A 20,266-nucleotide genomic window follows, 5' to 3' on the forward strand; every position below is an offset into this window, starting at 1 on the left:
ATGGAAGAATCAATAAAATTAGACAATGCTAAGGAAAGACCTAAAATGGGCAAATATGGAGGTTCAAGTTACCTTGCCTATCCTTCTAATTTTTCCTAAGGAAGATTAACTTTCAGCCAAAGTGCTGCAGACAATATAAATCAAAATTTGTATAAAGTACCTGTGGAAATAACAAGTTGCCCATTAAGCACTGCAGATGTGTCAGAAACAAAAACAGGTTTTGCAAAGTTGAAGCCATAAATTGAATTAAACACTAATAATTTAGTACTGTTTCATTTAAATTCCCTGAGAATTCTGACTTTTCAGCTTATTGTTTTTGTTAAATTAAAATTGCTCTGGCATAGCTATAAAGAGAGATAAAAAGCAAATTCCTGTTTTTTAAAGTTCTGAATTGAATGATATAAAATTAAATATAGAAATGAATTTTAAGTGCAAAGTATCCTTCCAGTGTTGCCAGAAAACAAGTAAGAAAGAGGAGTTAAGTAATTTCACAGCCATACCTTCTCACTCTCCTTCATTGGGAACATAGTCGTTTGCATGGCATAATAAGCTGTAAATTATAAACATTTTTACATAGCCTGCTGCAAAGAAAAGTCTGCCAGCTTTCTACTATATTGGATAGTGTTCAAGTGATTAACTACAGCTTTGGAAAGAAGGGGTGGAAACTTGTTTTGGTCTCAGTTTGTTGGTTCTCTTATGCACAGTCTCTAAAAATCCATTGCATCATTATTTGCAATGAATATGTAAGTAATTATAATAGAGAAATAGCAACTCCTTATTACTGCAGGATACAAATTATCCATGGACAGCAGCAAATTGTGTAGGTGCATAATCATCCAAGTATTTCCTTGAAATGGCATCTCCAATGAGTATGAATGTAATGGTTTTCAATACCAAAATTCATAGCAATGAGCATTTCAAGATTAACGACAAATGAAATATACTTTGCTCTTTGCCTACAGGGGAAGCCCATTAGATAGAACATCTACTTAGGGCACAAGTCTGTTTTAAAAAACGGTTACTGTATCAAAGGAAATATACAGATAACCCGTGTTATATAATAGATAAAGAATAAATCTGTGAAAGGAAATGTGCAGTAAAGAGACATGGCCTTCAAACATTAGTTTTTATTTTTAAATTGTATAGAGCCCCCTCACGATCTACATTCAGCCTCATAAGGAAATTTTGTCCCAATAAATCCACAATAATACATGGAGCACTTGCATGCCCACCAAAGAGCTGAGGCTTTGGAGGCTAAAGAAAAGTCTATAACTTGGTTTCTATCCACTATACAATGCAGGACCACCAAACTTAGACCATATAGATTTGTGCTCAGTGCTGAGGATGTCAAGATGAGTTGGAAAGTATATTTAGGGCACCCTAATCCAGAGGCTGTTACAGTAATGGAAAGAGCATGGGGTTTGAATCCCAGCTCTGCCATTTACTTATGCTGTAAACTTGAGCAAGTTATTAAATTTCTCTAAACCTATTTCCCAAGAAAAGCAATTTGTTTCTTAACCAGTGTTGTGAGGAATAAATGAATTAATATATATAAAGAACAATAGAACGGTACCAGACTCATAGAAAACTCTGTATGTGTTAGCTATAATAATAATTATTATATTTTTACATTTATTACAGTCAGCTTTGCACACAACAGGTGCTCAGCAAATGTTTGTTGAATGAATGAATCACTCAATGAGCAAATGAACAAATCTAGTAGAGGGATAAGATAGGTATACAAATTACTATAAGATAGACAAGAAGTGATTCAAAGGAACAAAATGTAATAGAGGGCTCTGTGGTGGGAGACATGCTGGGTTGGAAGATGATTAAGACACAGGCCCTGACCTCTAGAACATACTGTTGAGTGCAAAAAAATGACATAAATCAGTCATTACAAAACAATGTGTTAAGTGTTTTGAGAATTCACAGAATTCTGGCTCTAATTGAGCCATGGCTTTTCCTGGAGTACTCGAATCCTGTATCTTCATGAGTAGATATGCCTAATCTCCTACAAGCCACAAACTGAGGAGTTGAGAGGTGGAACCAGTGCTCTCCTTAGTTCCTCACCATCTTGGTGAAAACCACTGTTTCTCTGAAGCCAGCTCAACTTTCCACTATCACTCTTCTTCTCTGTCACTCTGCATTCATTGAAGTCTTTGGCATCTTGCTCAGTTCTATTTTCTCCTGGTTGATTTCAATCATGTGAATTGCCCACCCGGCAGTTTCTCAATCTACTCAATTCAGCCTCCACTGTATTCTGTCAAACCCACTCTCAGGCACAACTGGAATGTAACCATTCAAAACTGTTCTATTCTGAATCTTCAGTTCAAATATCCCACTTTCTACCTACATCCTCCTAATCTCTCAGCTCTCTCACTGCATGAGTACTTCTACACCTATAACCTGACTCATCACTACCTCTAGTCCCTCGATCACTATTTCCTCCCTAATTTTGGGCTCTCTCAGCATCACTTCCTTCCTGATTGAGCCTGAACTATTATATTAGATCACCTATACTCTGCACATACCCCTTTCCTGGTGGGCAAAGAAAAACACTGATCATGCTTTTGCCTTCTTCACTTCTACTCTAGGGCTATTAGAAACTGCCTGTTGCTATGTTAAATTTGTATTTAATCCTGTAGGAAATGGGATTCAATTGAAGAATTAAGCCTATTTTACTCTACTTAAAAACTTAAGAGGAGGTAATGGGGTAACTCTCAATATAGAAAATAGAGACTCAAGATGCCAGTAACTACAGAGAGGAAAGATGCCAGGGTTAGAGATAACCAATCCAAGGATCTGCCCTCTTTCTTCTATTGCCAGCACTACACAGTCTTCAGGAGTGAGAAGGAAAGTCCAAGAGCATAATAAGGAAGGAGTCCCTCAGGCACTAAACCACCTGGTAGGTGCCAGTTCTTACATAGGATCTTATGCAAGGTGTGTTAAAGACTACCTATCTTTGGTTAAACAAAGGGGCTGCCAGTGGACATGGGTGGATTGTGGACCCAGGTGGATTGTGAACCCAGTGGTGCATATGGACATAACTCTGGCAGTAAAGTTTTGGAAACAGAGTTCTAGAAATGAAGTTGCATCAGTAGTAAGTTTCAGGAAAGCTACTAGGTACATAAATTATTTCCTTACTTTGTCATTTGAGGTCAAAGACTATTTCTTATTCATATTTGCAATTTCTCTCAATGTCCAGCCCTGTGCCTTGCAGATGGTCAGGATGGGTTATATTGGACCACAGATTATTTAAACATAGCTGGATATGTGCCCTGTTAGTTAAGCTCCTGGTTTGAAGCCCATTATTGTCCCCATTTTATAAATGAGTAATCTCACAGAGTGATTAGATAAATTTCTTACAGTCAAATAACTAACCAGTTGCAGGTCTCCAGCACTTTACCTATGTCTTTATTACAACACACTGTATACCACTGAGGGTGCCTTGAGTTCGGGTTCAAAGGATTAGCAGGAAGCTACTAAGCAGACTCTGCCATTGAACATTTTAAGCGACTGCAGGTCTTCCACTACATAGACCTAACATTTTACTGATGAGTGTCAAGAATTAATAATAGTTTAAAATGCAGTGTTAGACTCTGGATGCTGCATTTGACTTTAGCTTCTTACTAGTTAACATATAGCCCTCCTTTAAGGAAAAAATTCAAAATTTTTTACCATTAACCAAACAATTTATGCAGCTTGTTTTTTGCTGTGATGTCAGGCAGGCTCATCTATATCATATTATTTATATATGATAAACTCTCAGTTGAGTAGATTAGCAGCTTAGCCCACCTATATTTTGTGGTTAATTACACTTGTTTTGCAAGAGGCTGATCTTATTTTGTGTTTTTCCAAAAGCTCTGGTGAAGTAATGACTTCTGATATTACAGTACATTGAACATAAAGAGCCTTCCCCTTCCTTGCTCAACATATAATTGCTGCACTTGTGCATGCTGTGTAAATTGAAAATAACAATAAAAAGTTAATGAAGAAAATAAGTACTGGTTGTAATGAATTAGTAATATGGCTGGATTTGTATCTGGAGTTTATTTTTATTGTTGTAAGTGGAATACAATCAATAAGAATATGTAATCGAACTGCACATGCTTTTATCGCTTGAAATCTCACTGAAAAGGAGCTGAGATATCTTTAGGAAACTATTTTCAAAAGCCTACAGTACATTCAATTATTCAGCATAATCATTTAAAATCATTCGCAATAAGTACCCCTCATTTTTAAGGTTCTTGTAGTATAAAAAGATATATTTCTTAGACAGGTTTTTATTGCTTTACAAGTATTAAATTTTTCTTTCTTTTAATTTTTAAATTAATTTTAATTATACAAAATAATATTAATAGATTTCTTTTATTAAAAAACTGAAATAAAGTACAAATAAAAATAAAATAAAGTTCCCTTTATTTTGGTTTACAAATAAAGTCCCCTTTGACTATTCCCTTATACCTATTCCCAAAACTCCCCTGTCCCCTCTTTCCCCAACCACTGTTATTATTAGGTAAGTGAGGTTTCTTTCAGATTGTTTTCTATGCATTTACACGTTATCTTAAAAAAAACAACCCATAAATGTTCTTTTAAATGCTACATAATTTTGATATTACATATTTCATGTGATGTAACTGGGCCCTAAATAAATAATATGATCAACATGATCCTACTTAAACTAAAAAACTCATTTCTTAAGATGTTTTTTGATTTGATCAATCCCCAAAGGAAATATAGTTTGTTAATTTTGTTTGATATTTTTAAGTGCTAGATGAATTCTAATGTGTGTAGTGAAGGAGAGATTGATAATTACAGCCTATTGTTACTATAATTAGAAGTCATCAGATGCTAATTAGTACCACATTAAAATGATAAATTATGAACTACATTATTTGCAGCTGAGACCAAGTCCAATTCCCTAAATTTAAAGGTTTATAGAAAAAAATAACTGGCCTCTTTCACAGCTTTTTACATTCTCCACTTTTCTTCTTAAGATTTCACACAGCCTCCAAATATTCTACCACCACTTGAATATTCTCCACACACTTGCCTGATACACCAAGCCTGAACAAATTTCATGTACAGAAAGTAATGTTAAGATGACTAATTTGACTTTAAGATATTTTCTAGATTTAACTTACAATTATGTTTATAATGCTTTGGGGGACAAATTCTTTTTTTTTTTTTTTTTTTGTCTTTTTCGTGACCAGCACTCAGCCAGTGAGCGCACTGGCCATTCCTATATGGGATCCGAACCCGCGGCGGGAGCATCGCCGCGCTCCCAGCGCAGCACTCTACCAAGTGCGCCACAGGCTCGGCCCTGGGGGACAAATTCTTAAAGTCCAACAATTACCTTAGTATGTATATCATGATTTTAACCTTAATCAATTGAATAATACACTGAGTTGGGGGATAAATTAGCCAGTTGCCAAGAAATTGATGGTGTCCATTTTAACACAGATGGTATATTTAAGAAAGCTAATCTAAAGATATCACTTTGCTTCACTCCTGCTTTTTTTGTTTTTTAAAAAATCTATAGTTTGTGCATTTTAATGGGATATTTGATCCTGTCACACAGGCAAAATGATAAAAGTTCAAGTCAGTCAAGGGGTTCAAGGCCGTCATTCTAACAGCAGGATAGAGCTCCTAAGCTAACTACTTGCTCATGTTCATTGTCCACGTTTGTGTTGTATTATCTTCTTCCTGATTTACAAAATCTTCAATTGATCTGTAGGCCAAAACTTGGCACTTGGTCATGTATGTTGCAAACGTTTTTGTAATTTTGGCATTTGTCTTTAGACCTTACGGGAATTTTTTCCATCAAAGAACTATTTTTTTATGCAGTCAAATGTGTTAATCTTTTCATTTATAGTTAGAGTTTTGGAACTTTTTAGGAAGGTCTGCCTTGCTCCAAGATTAAATACTACCCCTACTACTACTAGTAAGGTATACAAAGCTAAGTGCCTGCTTGAAGGAGTGAGAAATCTAATAGAACACATAAAGCAGCATGACAGAGGTCTGGCACAACAACAAGAGACAACACTTGTTAAGCACATTCTATGTACCAGGCACTGTTCTAAGGGTTTTATACGTATTACCCTCTTTAATCCACTCAACAGACCTATGAGGCACAGAGAGGTTACCTAACTTGTCCAGGGTTGCACATCTAATAAGGGATGGGAAAAGCATTTGAACTCAGGTAATTTATACCCGATATATGTCTTCCCCTACTTGATCACTTAATGTGGGACCTCAGAAAGTCACTTCACCTTTCTAAGCCTTAGTTTTCTCACTGGTGAAACTATTATTTCTGCCTCACAGAGTTCCTCTTAGGGTTTGTAGTTAGGCACTCTGAAATAGAATAATGTTTACCAAACTTTTGCAGCATTCCACAGATGTACTGCTGACAGGGGTGAAAGGGTTCTGTAGTCAAATAATTGGGAAACAGTATCTGTTCTTAGAGATTCATGATGCACACCGTATGTACATAACAACTCCTGAGAATTCTGAAATGAAGAAATCTTTTTAATTCTGTTAATCTTTTTACTTCTTTTAACCTGGCATGCCCACACTTATTTGAACATAGGACCTTTTCTCCCACTGAAAACCTAGTTACACCTTTAGCCCTGGAACAGAAATTGGGAAATGTTGGCAGGAATAAGGCATGAAATCAGAGAACCTAAAGGTCTGTGTAACTCTGGCTGATTCTCATCTCTTGGATCTCACTTCCCAGGGCCATCTTCTACACATCAACTAATTATGTTCCGTAACACAGATATATTAACATGACCCCCTTGCTTAAAGACCTTCGTGATAATAGCTGAGAATAAGAGCAAACACAGAATGCTCACTATGCTGTGCATTATTCTATTTACTCATTTAATTCTTAAAACTGTTCTCTGAAGTAGATACTGAGACACAGCTAGTAGGTGGTGCAGTCTGTTTTCAGATTCCAAGTCCATTCTGCTGCCGCTTGGATGGCTCCCTACTATTTGTCCACAATACAGCACTAATTCCTTAGGTCCTTCACAATCGGACCTCACCTTTGCTTTTCCACCTCATCTCCTCATCTCAATTCCCTACTACATGAGTTTGCTAGGGCTCTGAGGGAAGAATCTGTTCCAGGCCTCTTTCCTTGGCTTGCAGATGGCCTCTTCAGTTCACAAGGCATTCCCCCTATGTAGGTGTGTCTATGTCCAACTTTACCCTTTTTAAAAAAACACTAATTGTATGAGGAATCTTCAATACATTCATGGAAGGATTGGAATTATCTTTTAATTCCATTTTTCCATAAACATTTTGAAATACTCTCACATTTTGATGATCTCATTTTAACTTGATTATCTCTGTAAAGACACAATCTCCAACTAAGGTCACAATGTGAGGTACTGGGGGTTAGGACTTCAACATATGAATTTGGGGAGTACACAATTCAATTCATAATACCTATATACATAATGAAGCTAGTCTCTGTTCCATAAATTATACATTCATGTAACAAGAATGTACTATTACAATAATAGGTACATTGTAATAGTTGGCACAATTCCGGACCCTGCCAGGAACTTCCATATCCCATGTCCTTGGCCAGCCAGTTCCTTACTTCCTCTGCTTAGGATACAAGCACTTTTACCATGCCTCTCACCCACCTACTTTCCTCCAACTGATGACCTACTAATTACCTTCAAAGGTCAGTTATAAGTTCCCTATTTAGTAAGGTCCAAATGGTCCCTTTTTCTGAAATTTTCTCCTTTCCTCCTCTCATCCGTAACTCCTTCACAAAACTCTATGATCTATTTACGGCATCTATAGCACTGTAGTATAGTTGTTTGTAAACTTATATACTTCCTGGCTTGATGCTAAGGTCACTGAGGGCAAATACTATGCATCTTTCAGCTTGTATCTCCTGCACCATGCACAGTACCTGGCACACAGTAAGTGCTTTATAAATAATAATTTAATGAGTGATTAAAGCAGGACTTTGGAGTGTTCAATTTACCAAGATCTAAGAGGAAAAACTTGAAGAAGGAGCATCTGGAGACAGGGAGGCCAGATAGCTATTGCTAAAGTCTGGACATGAAGTAACAAGGGCATGAAATAGGAGATGGAAATGGACTGAAAGAATAGGAGTCCAGAGAAACTCGTGAGTTGGTGTCTTATTGGGCATGGAAAGCAAAAGGGTGGAAATAATCAAAGATTACCAGATTCACTGGGGTAACTGGGTACAGAATGGTGATAGTGGTAACATAAACAATAAAGGTATATTAAGGTAACATTTGCTGCTGTTAACAAATAAACACTAAAATTTAAGTGGCCTAACAAACAGATTTATCCTCTCATACATCAAGTCTGTATGGATGTTCCTGATGGGCAGGTGGTTCTCCTCTGACAGTGATTCAGTGATATAGCTGTCTTTCATTTTGAATGGGTCATTTCCAAGGTCATCTGCTTGAGGAGTATTAGGAATGCAAAGTTTTTATGGTCGGGAAATAGTGAATATCCCTTCTGCTCACACTCTATTGGCCAGATCTTAGTGACATGGCCCAGCCAACCACAAAGAAAGCTGGAAAACATAGATTAGTTAGCTAGGTATTCAGGAAGAAAAGAAAATATGTTTGGCGTACTTGCATCAGTCTTCTACCACAGTTAAGGTGTTGGGAAATTTTAGGGAATTAAGGTAGAGTAAAACTATCCTCAGTTTGTGGTCTGTTTTTAACTGCCAGTTAAATGAGAAAAAATCAAGTCAGTTAGTGATAAAACAACCGAGAAAGCTGAATCAATAGTCAGAAAATTCACCTGAATTTCTTTAAACTTAATAATCATGTAACATTAGAAAAGTCTATACTTTTTATGTATCATATATTGAATATATGTAAATTTTATGTATTATATATTGTGATGATCTATCTTTTGCACACAAAATAAAAGTATCTATCATTAATAGAATGGGGAGTTGTAAATATTTTCTGAATTGTGCCTATGGATAATGGTAAATTTAGTAATACTGGTATGACTGGCTTTGAAACCAATTTTTTTTATGTCAGAGTTGGTGGAATAAACCTAAAGCTCATGGTATTGTTGGCAAATGCTATGGTGGATGTGCATTTTTATAAATTTTTATAAATGTGGCTCTCTTACTTGTTTTTCAAAATATAGTTATTACATTTTAGCCTAAAATCTGCCTCTCTTGGCCATTATGGATAAGTTAAGCCATATGCACAAGCACCTGTTATATCCTTTAGCCAAACAAAAGAGATAACCTAATTCACTTTTGGTTTCTTAGGTAATTTACTCAAGTCCCATTATTTGACATCAAAGTCAAGTTTATAAGGAGAAAAATACCAACAATGTAAATCCCAGTAGTTGGAATTAAAAAGCTCCCAAATCAGTTCTTCCCTCAAATGTTAAATAATTCACTGCAGCATAGATACAATCCTCCAGCAAAAGCTACACTTGAACAATTAAGGAAACAGGAGCCAAACAAATGACTTCAGGAGTAGAGAAACAAATTAATGGTTTCTCCTAGTACTATACCAAATTACTTTTTCACATTAACAAGTGTATAAAACACCCAAACATACCAATGACTTACTACATCAAGTTTGATTATAAAAAACAGCCTGAAACTACAGGCCAGGATTATTCCCTAAATGTAATTGTGGATTCTGTACACTGAGTATAAAATCCATTTATGTTATTTGGAAAGTTTTTATGTTCATAATGTACACCTGCTCTTTTGCAAAGTTCTTTTACTCAGATTGCTCAGATTACAATGACCATCTACCAAATACATTATGTGAAGGATCAGAAGCAATGCAATCATTTCGTAGAGGCTAGATAAGAAATTAGAAACACGAGGTTATATCACAGCATACCATGTACATATAGATAATAGCTCCTGCATAGTAGAAAAACTATACTCTTTAGAGTAAAAATAGGATTTCAGTCCCAACTCTATCACATTCTACCTAGAAGATTTCAGACAAATTTTAACCTCGTTATCGGTTACCTCTTCTGTAAAATGGGGATGATTCACTCATTCAACAAATATTTACTGAACACCTATTATGTGTCAAGCAGTACTTTCCAAGGCTTATTTTAGGATTAGATATAATAAAACATAGCCGGTATTCATAAGATGTATGTGTGGTTACCCAAATGTTCAAGCAGATGATTGACCAATAAGATGGGATCAAAGTCAGCAGACTGAAAATCAATGGAATTTCTTAACAGGAAACACAGACACATGGGATAGAAGGTGATGTGACATCCATTTGCTTTCTAGGGATTAACAGGTTATTAGTATTCATTCTAGGTTTTTTATGTATTTTCTTTAGTTATCTCAACTAAACATAGCCAAGAGTTTTCTACAAAACTTAGAAGGTAAAGTTTCGAGCTCTAATTCAAACAGGTTTTGGGGTACGATGTACATATATTAAAGATTTTCCAAGTTGCTTCATTTAGGAGTTTTTTAAGACATACTTACAGAAGAAGACCTTTTTTTGCATACTAATTTAATGGCTAATCTCATGTAAAAGTGAAATAAATTCTTTGAAACAGACTGAAAGATGGAATGGAATCAAGAAAAAAACAGATTTGGAAGGAAGAAGAGAACTACAGTTAGAGCCTCAACTTTTCCCATTTGCCAGCTGTGTCACTTAAAAAAGTCTCAAGATATTTAAGTCTCAGTTTTCTCAAGAGTAAAGTAAGTATAATAACTCTTATCTACAACATTATCATGTGAGATCACTGTCATAAAAAAATTAATATCCTAAAGGCACTAAAAAATATAAACAATTTCAGAGTGAGTAGAAACTGAAAATGATCGCATGATATCCCTTCTAGTAAAGATATTTGTATGGATAAATAGTAAAAGCGCTACAAAATTATACTGGCTGGAAGAGTGGTCATTTATAGCTATGACAGTAATCTTCTTTGCCTGCTTATTAATGAAGGAAGGATCATTGTGTGGGGAAATTTACCAGAGTTATGCATGAAGCTCACCAAGACTATTACACATGTTAGGAACAATAAAAATCCATTTTTGAAATCTTACACTATATTTTAATCTATTTTTGAATTAGAGAATGACAAAGAGCTAAACACTGCTTTCCACTGACCACTCCCCAGTAAAAGAAAATACAGCTTAGGGAGCAAAGTCAAAAAATAAATTTCTTCTTACCATGAGTAGATCCCACTGACCATGTCATAGTTCTGTCGTGAGGTATTCACACTGCTGGGCCCAGCTGCTTTAGAAATAAGGAGCACCACCAAGCCCCTCAACTGGAGGTTATTCCGGCTGTCATGTACAAGACCTCTGACAACAAGGAAAGAAACAAAGGGATTAATATACCCTCACAGGATCAGTCAGATCAAGTTAGAAAATTGCTACAAGTATGCCCAAATTTCTAAAACTGGTCAATGGGATTTATTGACAAGAAATAGGGAAGAGTAAATGCGAGGAAGCAATGAGCTCAGGAAACAACTAGAGAAATCCATGGCTGGTTTCAGAAAGTGGCGATCTCTAATTGTGAAGTTTGATGATCTGGCTCCCTCCTCTCTCTGGGTCTTCCCACTGTCTATATCCTACCTCACAATCTTAATTATTTGCTCTGATAACAAGATGAACCCATAAGTTTTAAACTGCTTTGTGGCAGTTGACAGCAACTGAAATATAAATTGTATGGCTCAGATGAAGTGACATTATTTGGTGATGATGGTGGTGAGGGGGAATGGTAAAAAATGACTTGTTTTCATAGGTAGAGAAGAAGTTCAGAGAATGAAACCATTAAACCAGATCCAAATGACCAAAAAATTTATTCAATTAGTAAATGGAAGTGAATGCCATCAGCAAAAATCTTGCCACTTCCTATTACTTGTGGAAAGCATTATCATTCTAGGCAACAATAAGGCTTTAACTTAGAATGTCATATTTATTTTGCTATGAGGATTGAACTTTTATAATTTCTGCTATAACTGAGGCTAGAAATACTTTCCAGGAATACGTTTTCTTTTTAAAGTATTGCAAATGGTTGTCATACAAGAACTAAATGGGACCATTAGAAAAAAAGAAAACCATGGGAAATATATTACAATAAGTTAATATTTAGAATAATGCTCATGAGCACTAATCAAACAGATTATATTATGGCATACATAAATAATATGCAAATATATTTCTCGAATGTGGTAAAAAAAATTAAAAATTAGTATTATAATACTTTGCTGAGGTAGTAGCCAGAGCAATCAGGCAAGAGAAAGAAATAAAGGGAATCCAGATTGGAAAAGATGAAGTCAAACTTTCTCTATTTGCAGATGACATGATACTATATATAGAAAAACCTCAAGACTCTATCAAAAAACTCCTAGAGCTGGTTAATAACTTCATTAACATTGCAGTATGCAAAATAAATGCCCTCAAATCAGTTGCATTTATATATTCAAATAATGAATTAACAGAAAGAGAAATAAAGTAAGCAAGCCCATTTACAATCGTCAAGAAAAAAATAAAATAGCTAGGGATCAATTTAACTAAGGAGGTGAAAGACCTCTACAAGAGAACTACAAACTACTTCTGAAAGAAATTAAAGAAGACACAAAAAGATGAAAGATATTCCATACTCTTGGACTGGAAGAATTAACATTGTGAAAATGTCTATACTATCCAAAGCAATCTACAGATTCACTGCAATCCCCATCAAAATACCAATGACATTCTTCACGGAAATGGAAACAACAATCTTACCTTTCATATGGAACAACAAAAGACCCAGAATAGCCAAAGCAATCCTGACCAAAAATAAATAAATAAATAAAGCCGGAGGCATAACACTACCTGACTTCAAATTACACTACAAAGCTATTGTAACTAAAACAGTGTGGTACTGGTATAAAAACAGACATTCAGACCTGTGGAGTAGAACTGAGAACCCAGAAATCACCCCTCAGGCTTACAGCCATCTGATATTGGAGAAAGGCAACAAAAATCTACATTGGGGAAAAGACTGCCTCTTCAACAAGTGGTGCTCAGAAAACTGAATCCGTATGCAGAAGAATGAAACTAGATATGCATCTCTCACCATACACTAAAATCAACTTAAAATGGGTTAAAGACTTAAGTATAAGACCTGAAGCTGTAAAATTACTAAGGGAAAGTATAGGTGAAACTTGGTCTGGGCACAGGCTTAATGAACATGAGCCTGAAAGCACAAGCAGCAAAAGAAAAAATAAGCAAATAGGACTATATCAAACTAAAAAGCTTCTGCACAGCAAAAGAAACAATCAACGGAGTGAAATGATAACCTACAGAGTGGGAGAAAATTTGTGTGAATTATGCATCTGATAAGAGATTAATATCCAGAATACACATAGAACTCAAGCAATTATACAGTAAAAAACCAAATAACACAATTTAAAAAATGGGCAAAGGAGCTGAATAGACATTTTTCAAAGGAAGACATACAAATGGCCAACAGGTACATGAAAAAATGTTCAACATCACTAGTCATCAGGGAAATACAAATTAAAACTACTCTGAGATACCACCTCACCCCAGTTAGACTGGCTATAATCAAAAAGATGGTGAATAACAAATGTTGGTGAGGGCGTGGAGAGAAGGGAACACTCCTACACTGTTGGTGGGACAGTAAATTAGTACAACCACTGTGTAAAATGGTATGGAGGTTTCTCAAACAACTACAGATAGATCTTCCATACGATCCAGCAATTTCACTTCTGGGTATATATCCAGAGGAATGGAAATCACCATGTCAAAGGGATTACCTGCACTCCCCTGTTCATCACAGCTCTGTTTACAATAGCCAAGACATGGAACCAACCTAAACATCCATTGATGGATGATTGGATAAGGAAACTGTAGTATATGTACACCATGGAATACTAGTCTGCCATAAAAAAGAATGAAATACTCCCATTTGCAACAACATGGATGTGCCTGGAGAAACTTATGTTGAGTGAAATAAGCAAAGCACAGAGGGATAAATACCACATGTACTCACTTATAAGTGGGAGCTAAGAGAGAAAGAAGGAAGGAAAGAAAGACCACAGTGGTGCGTTGGTCTTGCAGAGGGAGAGAACATTCCTTGGGCTACAAAGTGGAGTGGAGGAGAAACAGGGAGGGGAGGGAGGTTGGGGATAATTGGGTGGGGGACATGGGGTACAAAAGCAACTTCTGGTAATGCGTATGCTGCCAGTATGAATCTGGCCCTCACATCACAGGCACAAGGGGTGAAAATCAGCTTTGTATCTCATGAATATTCATAATAAAAAATTTAGAAAATTAAAAATAAAAAAAGCTATGCTGATTCAACCGTGAAGCAGGTCTCTAAGATAACATCAAGGACAAAAACAGAAGTCAGAAGGAGCCTTGGTGAGAATCTGCACCTGGCCCCTTACATGTCCCCCCTCCTCTTCTTTTTATTTCCCACATTCTATTCCCTCAACCTCCTTTTTAAAAACCCCTCAGTAAATCTGAGTCTTTGCGATAGTCTTAGCCTGGCCATTCTCCTGGTTTACCAGAGAGATGGGTTAGCCCAACATCTCTCCTCAGGTCACTGGTATTCCTGAATAAAGCAACTTCCTATTCCACCACCACCACCAAAAAAATAATACTTTGCTGAATTATTAAGACTTCCTTGGTGAGTTCTGAACAAAGAAGCAATTTAAGTTAATTAAATTAACATAGACCGAAAAATCGTTAGTCCATTATTTAAGAAAAATCTTTGCCCCTCAAGCCTCCAAATAGAATTTTTAAAAAGGGCCCCTCCTTACCTTTCATTAGTTTCAAAATAAGACAAATCTTCAGGCTCTCTGCAAAGTAACAGCTGTAGCAGTTCCTCTGCTTATATATACTCCTTAACCAATTAAATGATTCTGAGCAAGTTAGAAGGGTTAGTGATTTTTAAAAAGAAGTTCTAATTTCCTAGGAAAAGGAAGTTAAGGCAATTAAGTTATATCACAACAGAGGCAAATAATCATCAGAAATGTCCCAAACTCTTTATTATTATGTAACAATCTGGTTAAATCCTATGGGCCCAAATTATAGGGAGGCTGGGAAGCAGACCATTTTGGAACAAGAAAATGTGAAACGGGAACTTTTCTAAATTTTTTGCTTTGAATTGCAAATTTTAACTTAGACCTCTAGATCCTTATATATGTATCACCTTCAGTGAATCTTTATTCTTCCTTTCTTCTATAATAATACTAAAGAGAAAGTCTGAATTGGCTTTTAATTCTAGAAAGAAAAAAGAGAAAGGGGAGGGTGTGTGTGTGTGTGTGTGTGTGTTTGTGTATGTGTTTTGGGGTTGGGCTTGGTCAGGGATGAAGGATATGTTGACACAGTAAGAACTCTAAGAGACAAACTTTGAGACAAGTCTGACCAGGTCACACTGATGAAACAGTTTTAAAACATCTTCTCCAAACTTTTGAGACAGATCTTCCACAGGGGACACACACACAAACTAATAATAATAATAATCATAATCATAATCATAATGGCAGCAGCAAACACTTATATAGTGCTTTATATATATTGCTTTCTATACGTCAGGAATTGTTCTACACATTTTACTATATATTAACTAAATTAATTCACAATTCTAAAAGGAAGGTAACACAATTAGCCTGATTTTACAGATGAGTAGAATGAAGTACACAGAGATCAAGCAACTTCCCCAAGGTACCACAGCTGTCAGATGGTAGAGCCTTGAAAGACGTAGGATTTGAACCCAGGCCAACAGTCTCTAGAGTCTACATATACGCTTAATCATTATGCTACAGTGATTCTCCATCTGCTTCTCCCATGCACAAAACTATTTGCTACGTCAATTTCAGTCGGCTTTAGAATCATACAAGCCCAGGTCTGAAAAACTCTGTCATTTACTAGCTGTATGACTCAGAGGCTGATACCTCTTCTATAAAATGATGGTAACAATGTCTGCTCTCCATGTTCATTGTATGGAAGAGACCACATGGTAAAGTATATAACTGTGGAAGTACATGATAGGTGATCAAGTCATCAGTAAATTATGTTCTCTTTTCTTATTTTTTTGCAATCTATTTTTTCTCAACTCCGACATTTTCTCTCTTCTATTCCCTTTCTCCTTCTATCTCTCAAAAAGTCTTCCCCACTCTACCAGCATATATAATCTAGAAATGTTTACTTTTTTATCTTCCCAAATAACAAAAGTAAAAGAATTCTTCCCGCTCTGCAATCATCATCTATCATGGAAACATTTGCCCCTTTCAGAAAGCATTGCTGAGGTCAGGACAAGAAACTATAACAGACTGGGTGACAAAAATCAAGAGAACATTCAAAAAAGCCTCTGACCATTTATTTTCATATAAAACAATAGTTAATCTGGTTAATCTGGAGGATAGATTAACATCTTGACTCAATTAAATAACTGTTTCCAAAACACCATTTCTTTAAATTCACTTCATTAACACCCTTAAAACAACAGTACTGTGATAAACTGATAACACCCACAGCTCAGAAATTAGCTCACAACCAACAGAGAAGAAATTTTGCTGCTGAGTAGAAAAAAATCTCTAGGATTCTAAATTTACAGAAACAATACATTTCATATAGTCCAGGTCATACTTCACCTGGAACACTGACTTATTCTCAGTGCTTCTCTTAAGGAGGAACACTGCCAAGCTTGGACATGTCTAGAAGATGGTGACACACATGCTGCCACATGCATGGGTGCTAGCTTGGAGAATGACAAAATTGGTGTTCTCAAATTTATTCAGTCAAAGATGTCATTAGTGCTCACTACATGTCAGGCTTGGTACTAAACAGATAGTGGAGGACATGTGACATGTGGTCTCCCTTCTTGTGGGTGATAACCTGGATTACAAAATCACAATAAAATGTGGCATGAGCTGCCTTAGGGGATGAACAAGGGCTGTGGGACACAAGGACGGGGCAACTAACCTAACAGCAGGGAGGGGGGAATCAAAGAGACCTCCATGAGATCTAAAGCATGGGGAGAAAGTAACCAGGGGAGCTGGAGTGGGAGGAGGGGGTGAAAAAAAGTGTTCTGTAGAAGGAAACAATATGTGTGAAGGTTTGAAAGAAAGAGGAAGACACAGCTGTTTTCAGAGCTAATGTGGCAGGAACACAGTCTGTGAAGGGAGGAATTGGGAGAAATAAAGCTACAGGAGCATGGGACAATTGTCTACTCATTTGAAAGGGTTCCATATGGATAGGAGACAGACCTAGTAAGTATTACTTTAGAGACTGACAGATATGGATAGAAACTGTCAACATGAAGAAATGAAAAAACAGCAGCCTCTGTCACTGCTGAGCCCATATTACTAGAGATATTTAAGAAGCTACAGAGGCTTGGACATGACACATTAGAGGGAAGCCTGGACTATTTGACCTCTGAGGTTATTCTTACTCTTTGTTTAAATGGTTTTACTTTACTACATTTAATTCTAATACTCTACAATATGTATAATAGGTACAAATATTGGAAGAGTCCTTTACTGTCATCAATGTGTCAAAAATTAAAGCAATATTTAGTATTTTGTAATCTTTATCACTAAATTTCTAAAGAATTATTTTCCTTCTAGATAATACAATCATTCATTCATTAATTCAACTAACAGACTGAATACCTTCCATACATCAGGCATTGTGCTAGGCACAGATGGCAAGCAAAACCAGGCATGGAGCTTGTGGAACTTATAGTGGAAGAGGTTGGAAACAATGAAAGAATCACAGATAATGTAAAACTACAATGGTAATAAATGCTACAAAGGAAAAAGAGAAATAATGCCAGGGAAACTAACTTCATTAGGAAAATTGGAGGCTTCCCTGAGGAAGAGATGACTGAGTTGATATCTGAAAGAAGAAAAGATGTAAAAGAGGGGTATGGGAGGAGAAAAGGTAAGGGGTGTGTCTTTGCAGCACAAGAACAAGCATATGCAAAGCTGAGAGAAACGAGGCTGGAGGCACACAGGGACTGGACCACTGTCACAGGTCAAATAGGCCATGATAAGAGGATTGCTCTTTATCAAAAGAGCAACATGAAGGCACTGCAGTATTTTATTAAGCAGTCAGTGACATAATCAGATATTTTAAAAAACAAAACAAAAACCTATCTATCAGTGTGGAAAAACAACTTGGGTTGAGGAAAGAAGGGGAAACCAAGTGGTATGATGAGCCTAGTTAGGAGGCTTTTGCAATATTCGATGAGAAATATAGGGGTAGCTTGGTGGACAAACTAGAGATGTACCAAACCTAAAATAATATTTCAGTTCAAATAGATGTTGCATAATACATAGTCCTGGAAAATTAGCTAATATGGATATTATCTCACTAATTAAAAATAATTAAAGTTATTCTGAAAAATCTACAAGTCAAATCTTGGGTGCAGGGACATGGGGTGGGGGCAGTTTGGCCTTTTCTAAAATTCTGCTCCAGATCTACAATAGATGAACAGTACATACTGATAACACTAATATTCTAATAGCTAAACAATTTCATAGAAATAAGGATTGAGTAGGAGAAACTTGGGGCAAGCCAGCTCTGTTCCCTTCTCACATTATGCTTTAGATGGCTGACTGCAGTTCTCATTGCATCATCTTATCTTTCCACAACTGTTAACTAATTTCTGTTCCTTAACCCAATCCTATATTATCTCAAATCCTCAAACCACCGCTATGACACTTTTCCATACATCTTCTCAAATTCCATTTTAACACATACATACCAAGCATGAGGGGAATATAAAGAAATAAGAGCTATAAGAAAAGAGCTATAATAGGTTCACAATATGGTTAAATTGAATAATACAAGGAAGAGATAACAAAGATATTAGAGTAACAAACAGCTACTGGTATACAGAGGAAGAAAGAAGATTGCTTCTTGCTATAGGTGCTTCTCACGGTAATGGCAGCACTCAGATTGAGTCTAAAAGATGGTCAGATTTTCCTGAACAGAGAATGGAAGCAGGAGTGGGAATGGGGATGGGGTTATTGGAATGGAAAGAAGGGTGATTTAGGAGAAGGAAACAGGATAAGCAATGACAAGAAGGTAGAAGAATGGGGTGCAGGTTCAGGAGCTATGGGGCTGTCCCTTTGGGCAATGTGTGAAAGAGAACAAGCCCAGAAAAACAGACAGCCTAAAGAGTGAAGGGCCTGAAAGTCAGGTTTGGAGTCTGGACTTTATTCTGCAGGCAATCTGGAGGCATAGGTGGTTTGTCGGCAAGGGAGTAATGTAATCAGAGCTAAAGACTAAAACTGTTATTTGCCTAATACTGTTTCTCTGGCAGTAGCGTGTTGGGTGCAGTGGGAAGGAGAGGGAAGATTAGTTAGGAGAAGCCTCTTCCAGTAGTCCACGTGGGAGAGAATGAGGGCCCAAATCAGGGTAGTGGCAGGATGATGGGAAAGAAATGCTGAATGATGACAGTAGCATGGAGGTGGAACAGGCTGGTCTGGCCAACTGACTGGATGAGGGAGACATCAGGGAGGGATCAGGAAGCAAAGGAAAGGTAAGGACTGAATTTAAGACTCAAACCTGTTTAAGATTCAAACCTGGAGGTGATGCTCCTGCCATTAGTAGAGACTGGGAAGAAGGAGAGCTAATGGGAAATTAATGAGTTCAGTTTTGGACATGTTAACTTTGAATGCAAGAAGGACTTCCAGATGGAGATGCCCAGCGGGCAGCTGGAAATGTTGTGGATATAGATTTGGGAAGCATCCTCATAGATGTGATGGCTGAAGCAGTAGGAATTGATGGATGAGTTTCTGAGGAGAAAGAGAAAAAAAGGGAATTCAAGGGAAGGGAAGACAAGGAAAGAGAAAGGATAAGAAGGAAAGGAAAAGGAAGAGAAAAGGAATCTTGGAGAATTCCTGTGCTTAGAGGACTGAGGAAGGATGAGTAACCAACATGAAGAAATGCATTATGTCCAGAAACAAATAAAAGGGGTCTTCACAGAAACTGATAAAGAAGTTTGTATCCACATACAGCATGAAGACAGAGAACTACGGTGCACAGTACAGAAACTAGGGCCAATAATTACCTCTTTCATGAGCTTTTATAGTACTTGTTATAAATCTTTAGTTTGGCAATTAACCCACTGAATAATAAAAATGATAATAATAATGACATAGATAACAACTAGAGTATACTATAATGCCAGGCATCTGCTGTTTTACATCCATATGCTCAAATTCTCACAAAAAGCAAGGAAACTAGTAGTATCTCCATAAATGAGGAAAATAGCAA

The 20,266-nt window shown here is 36.6% G+C and overlaps 2 protein-coding genes across 3 annotated transcripts in view; one reads left to right on the plus strand and one right to left on the minus strand.

Moving 5' to 3' along the window:
• Nucleotides 1-20,266, minus strand: part of PDSS2 (decaprenyl diphosphate synthase subunit 2) — a 251,884-nt gene that overhangs the window by 131,517 nt on the left and 100,101 nt on the right. For both annotated transcript variants that reach the window (XM_063097190.1, XM_063097191.1), the window contains exon 2: nucleotides 11,189-11,323. In XM_063097190.1, the coding sequence (XP_062953260.1) occupies nucleotides 11,189-11,323 (135 nt within the window). The remainder of the gene's footprint in view (nucleotides 1-11,188; nucleotides 11,324-20,266) is intronic.
• LOC134379123 (uncharacterized) overlaps nucleotides 1-20,266 on the plus strand; it is a 245,507-nt gene that overhangs the window by 124,009 nt on the left and 101,232 nt on the right. The gene's annotated exons all lie outside the window — the stretch shown is intronic.

Source organism: Cynocephalus volans, chromosome 5 (genome assembly GCF_027409185.1).
Source record: "Cynocephalus volans isolate mCynVol1 chromosome 5, mCynVol1.pri, whole genome shotgun sequence".
NCBI lineage: Eukaryota > Metazoa > Chordata > Mammalia > Dermoptera > Cynocephalidae > Cynocephalus > Cynocephalus volans.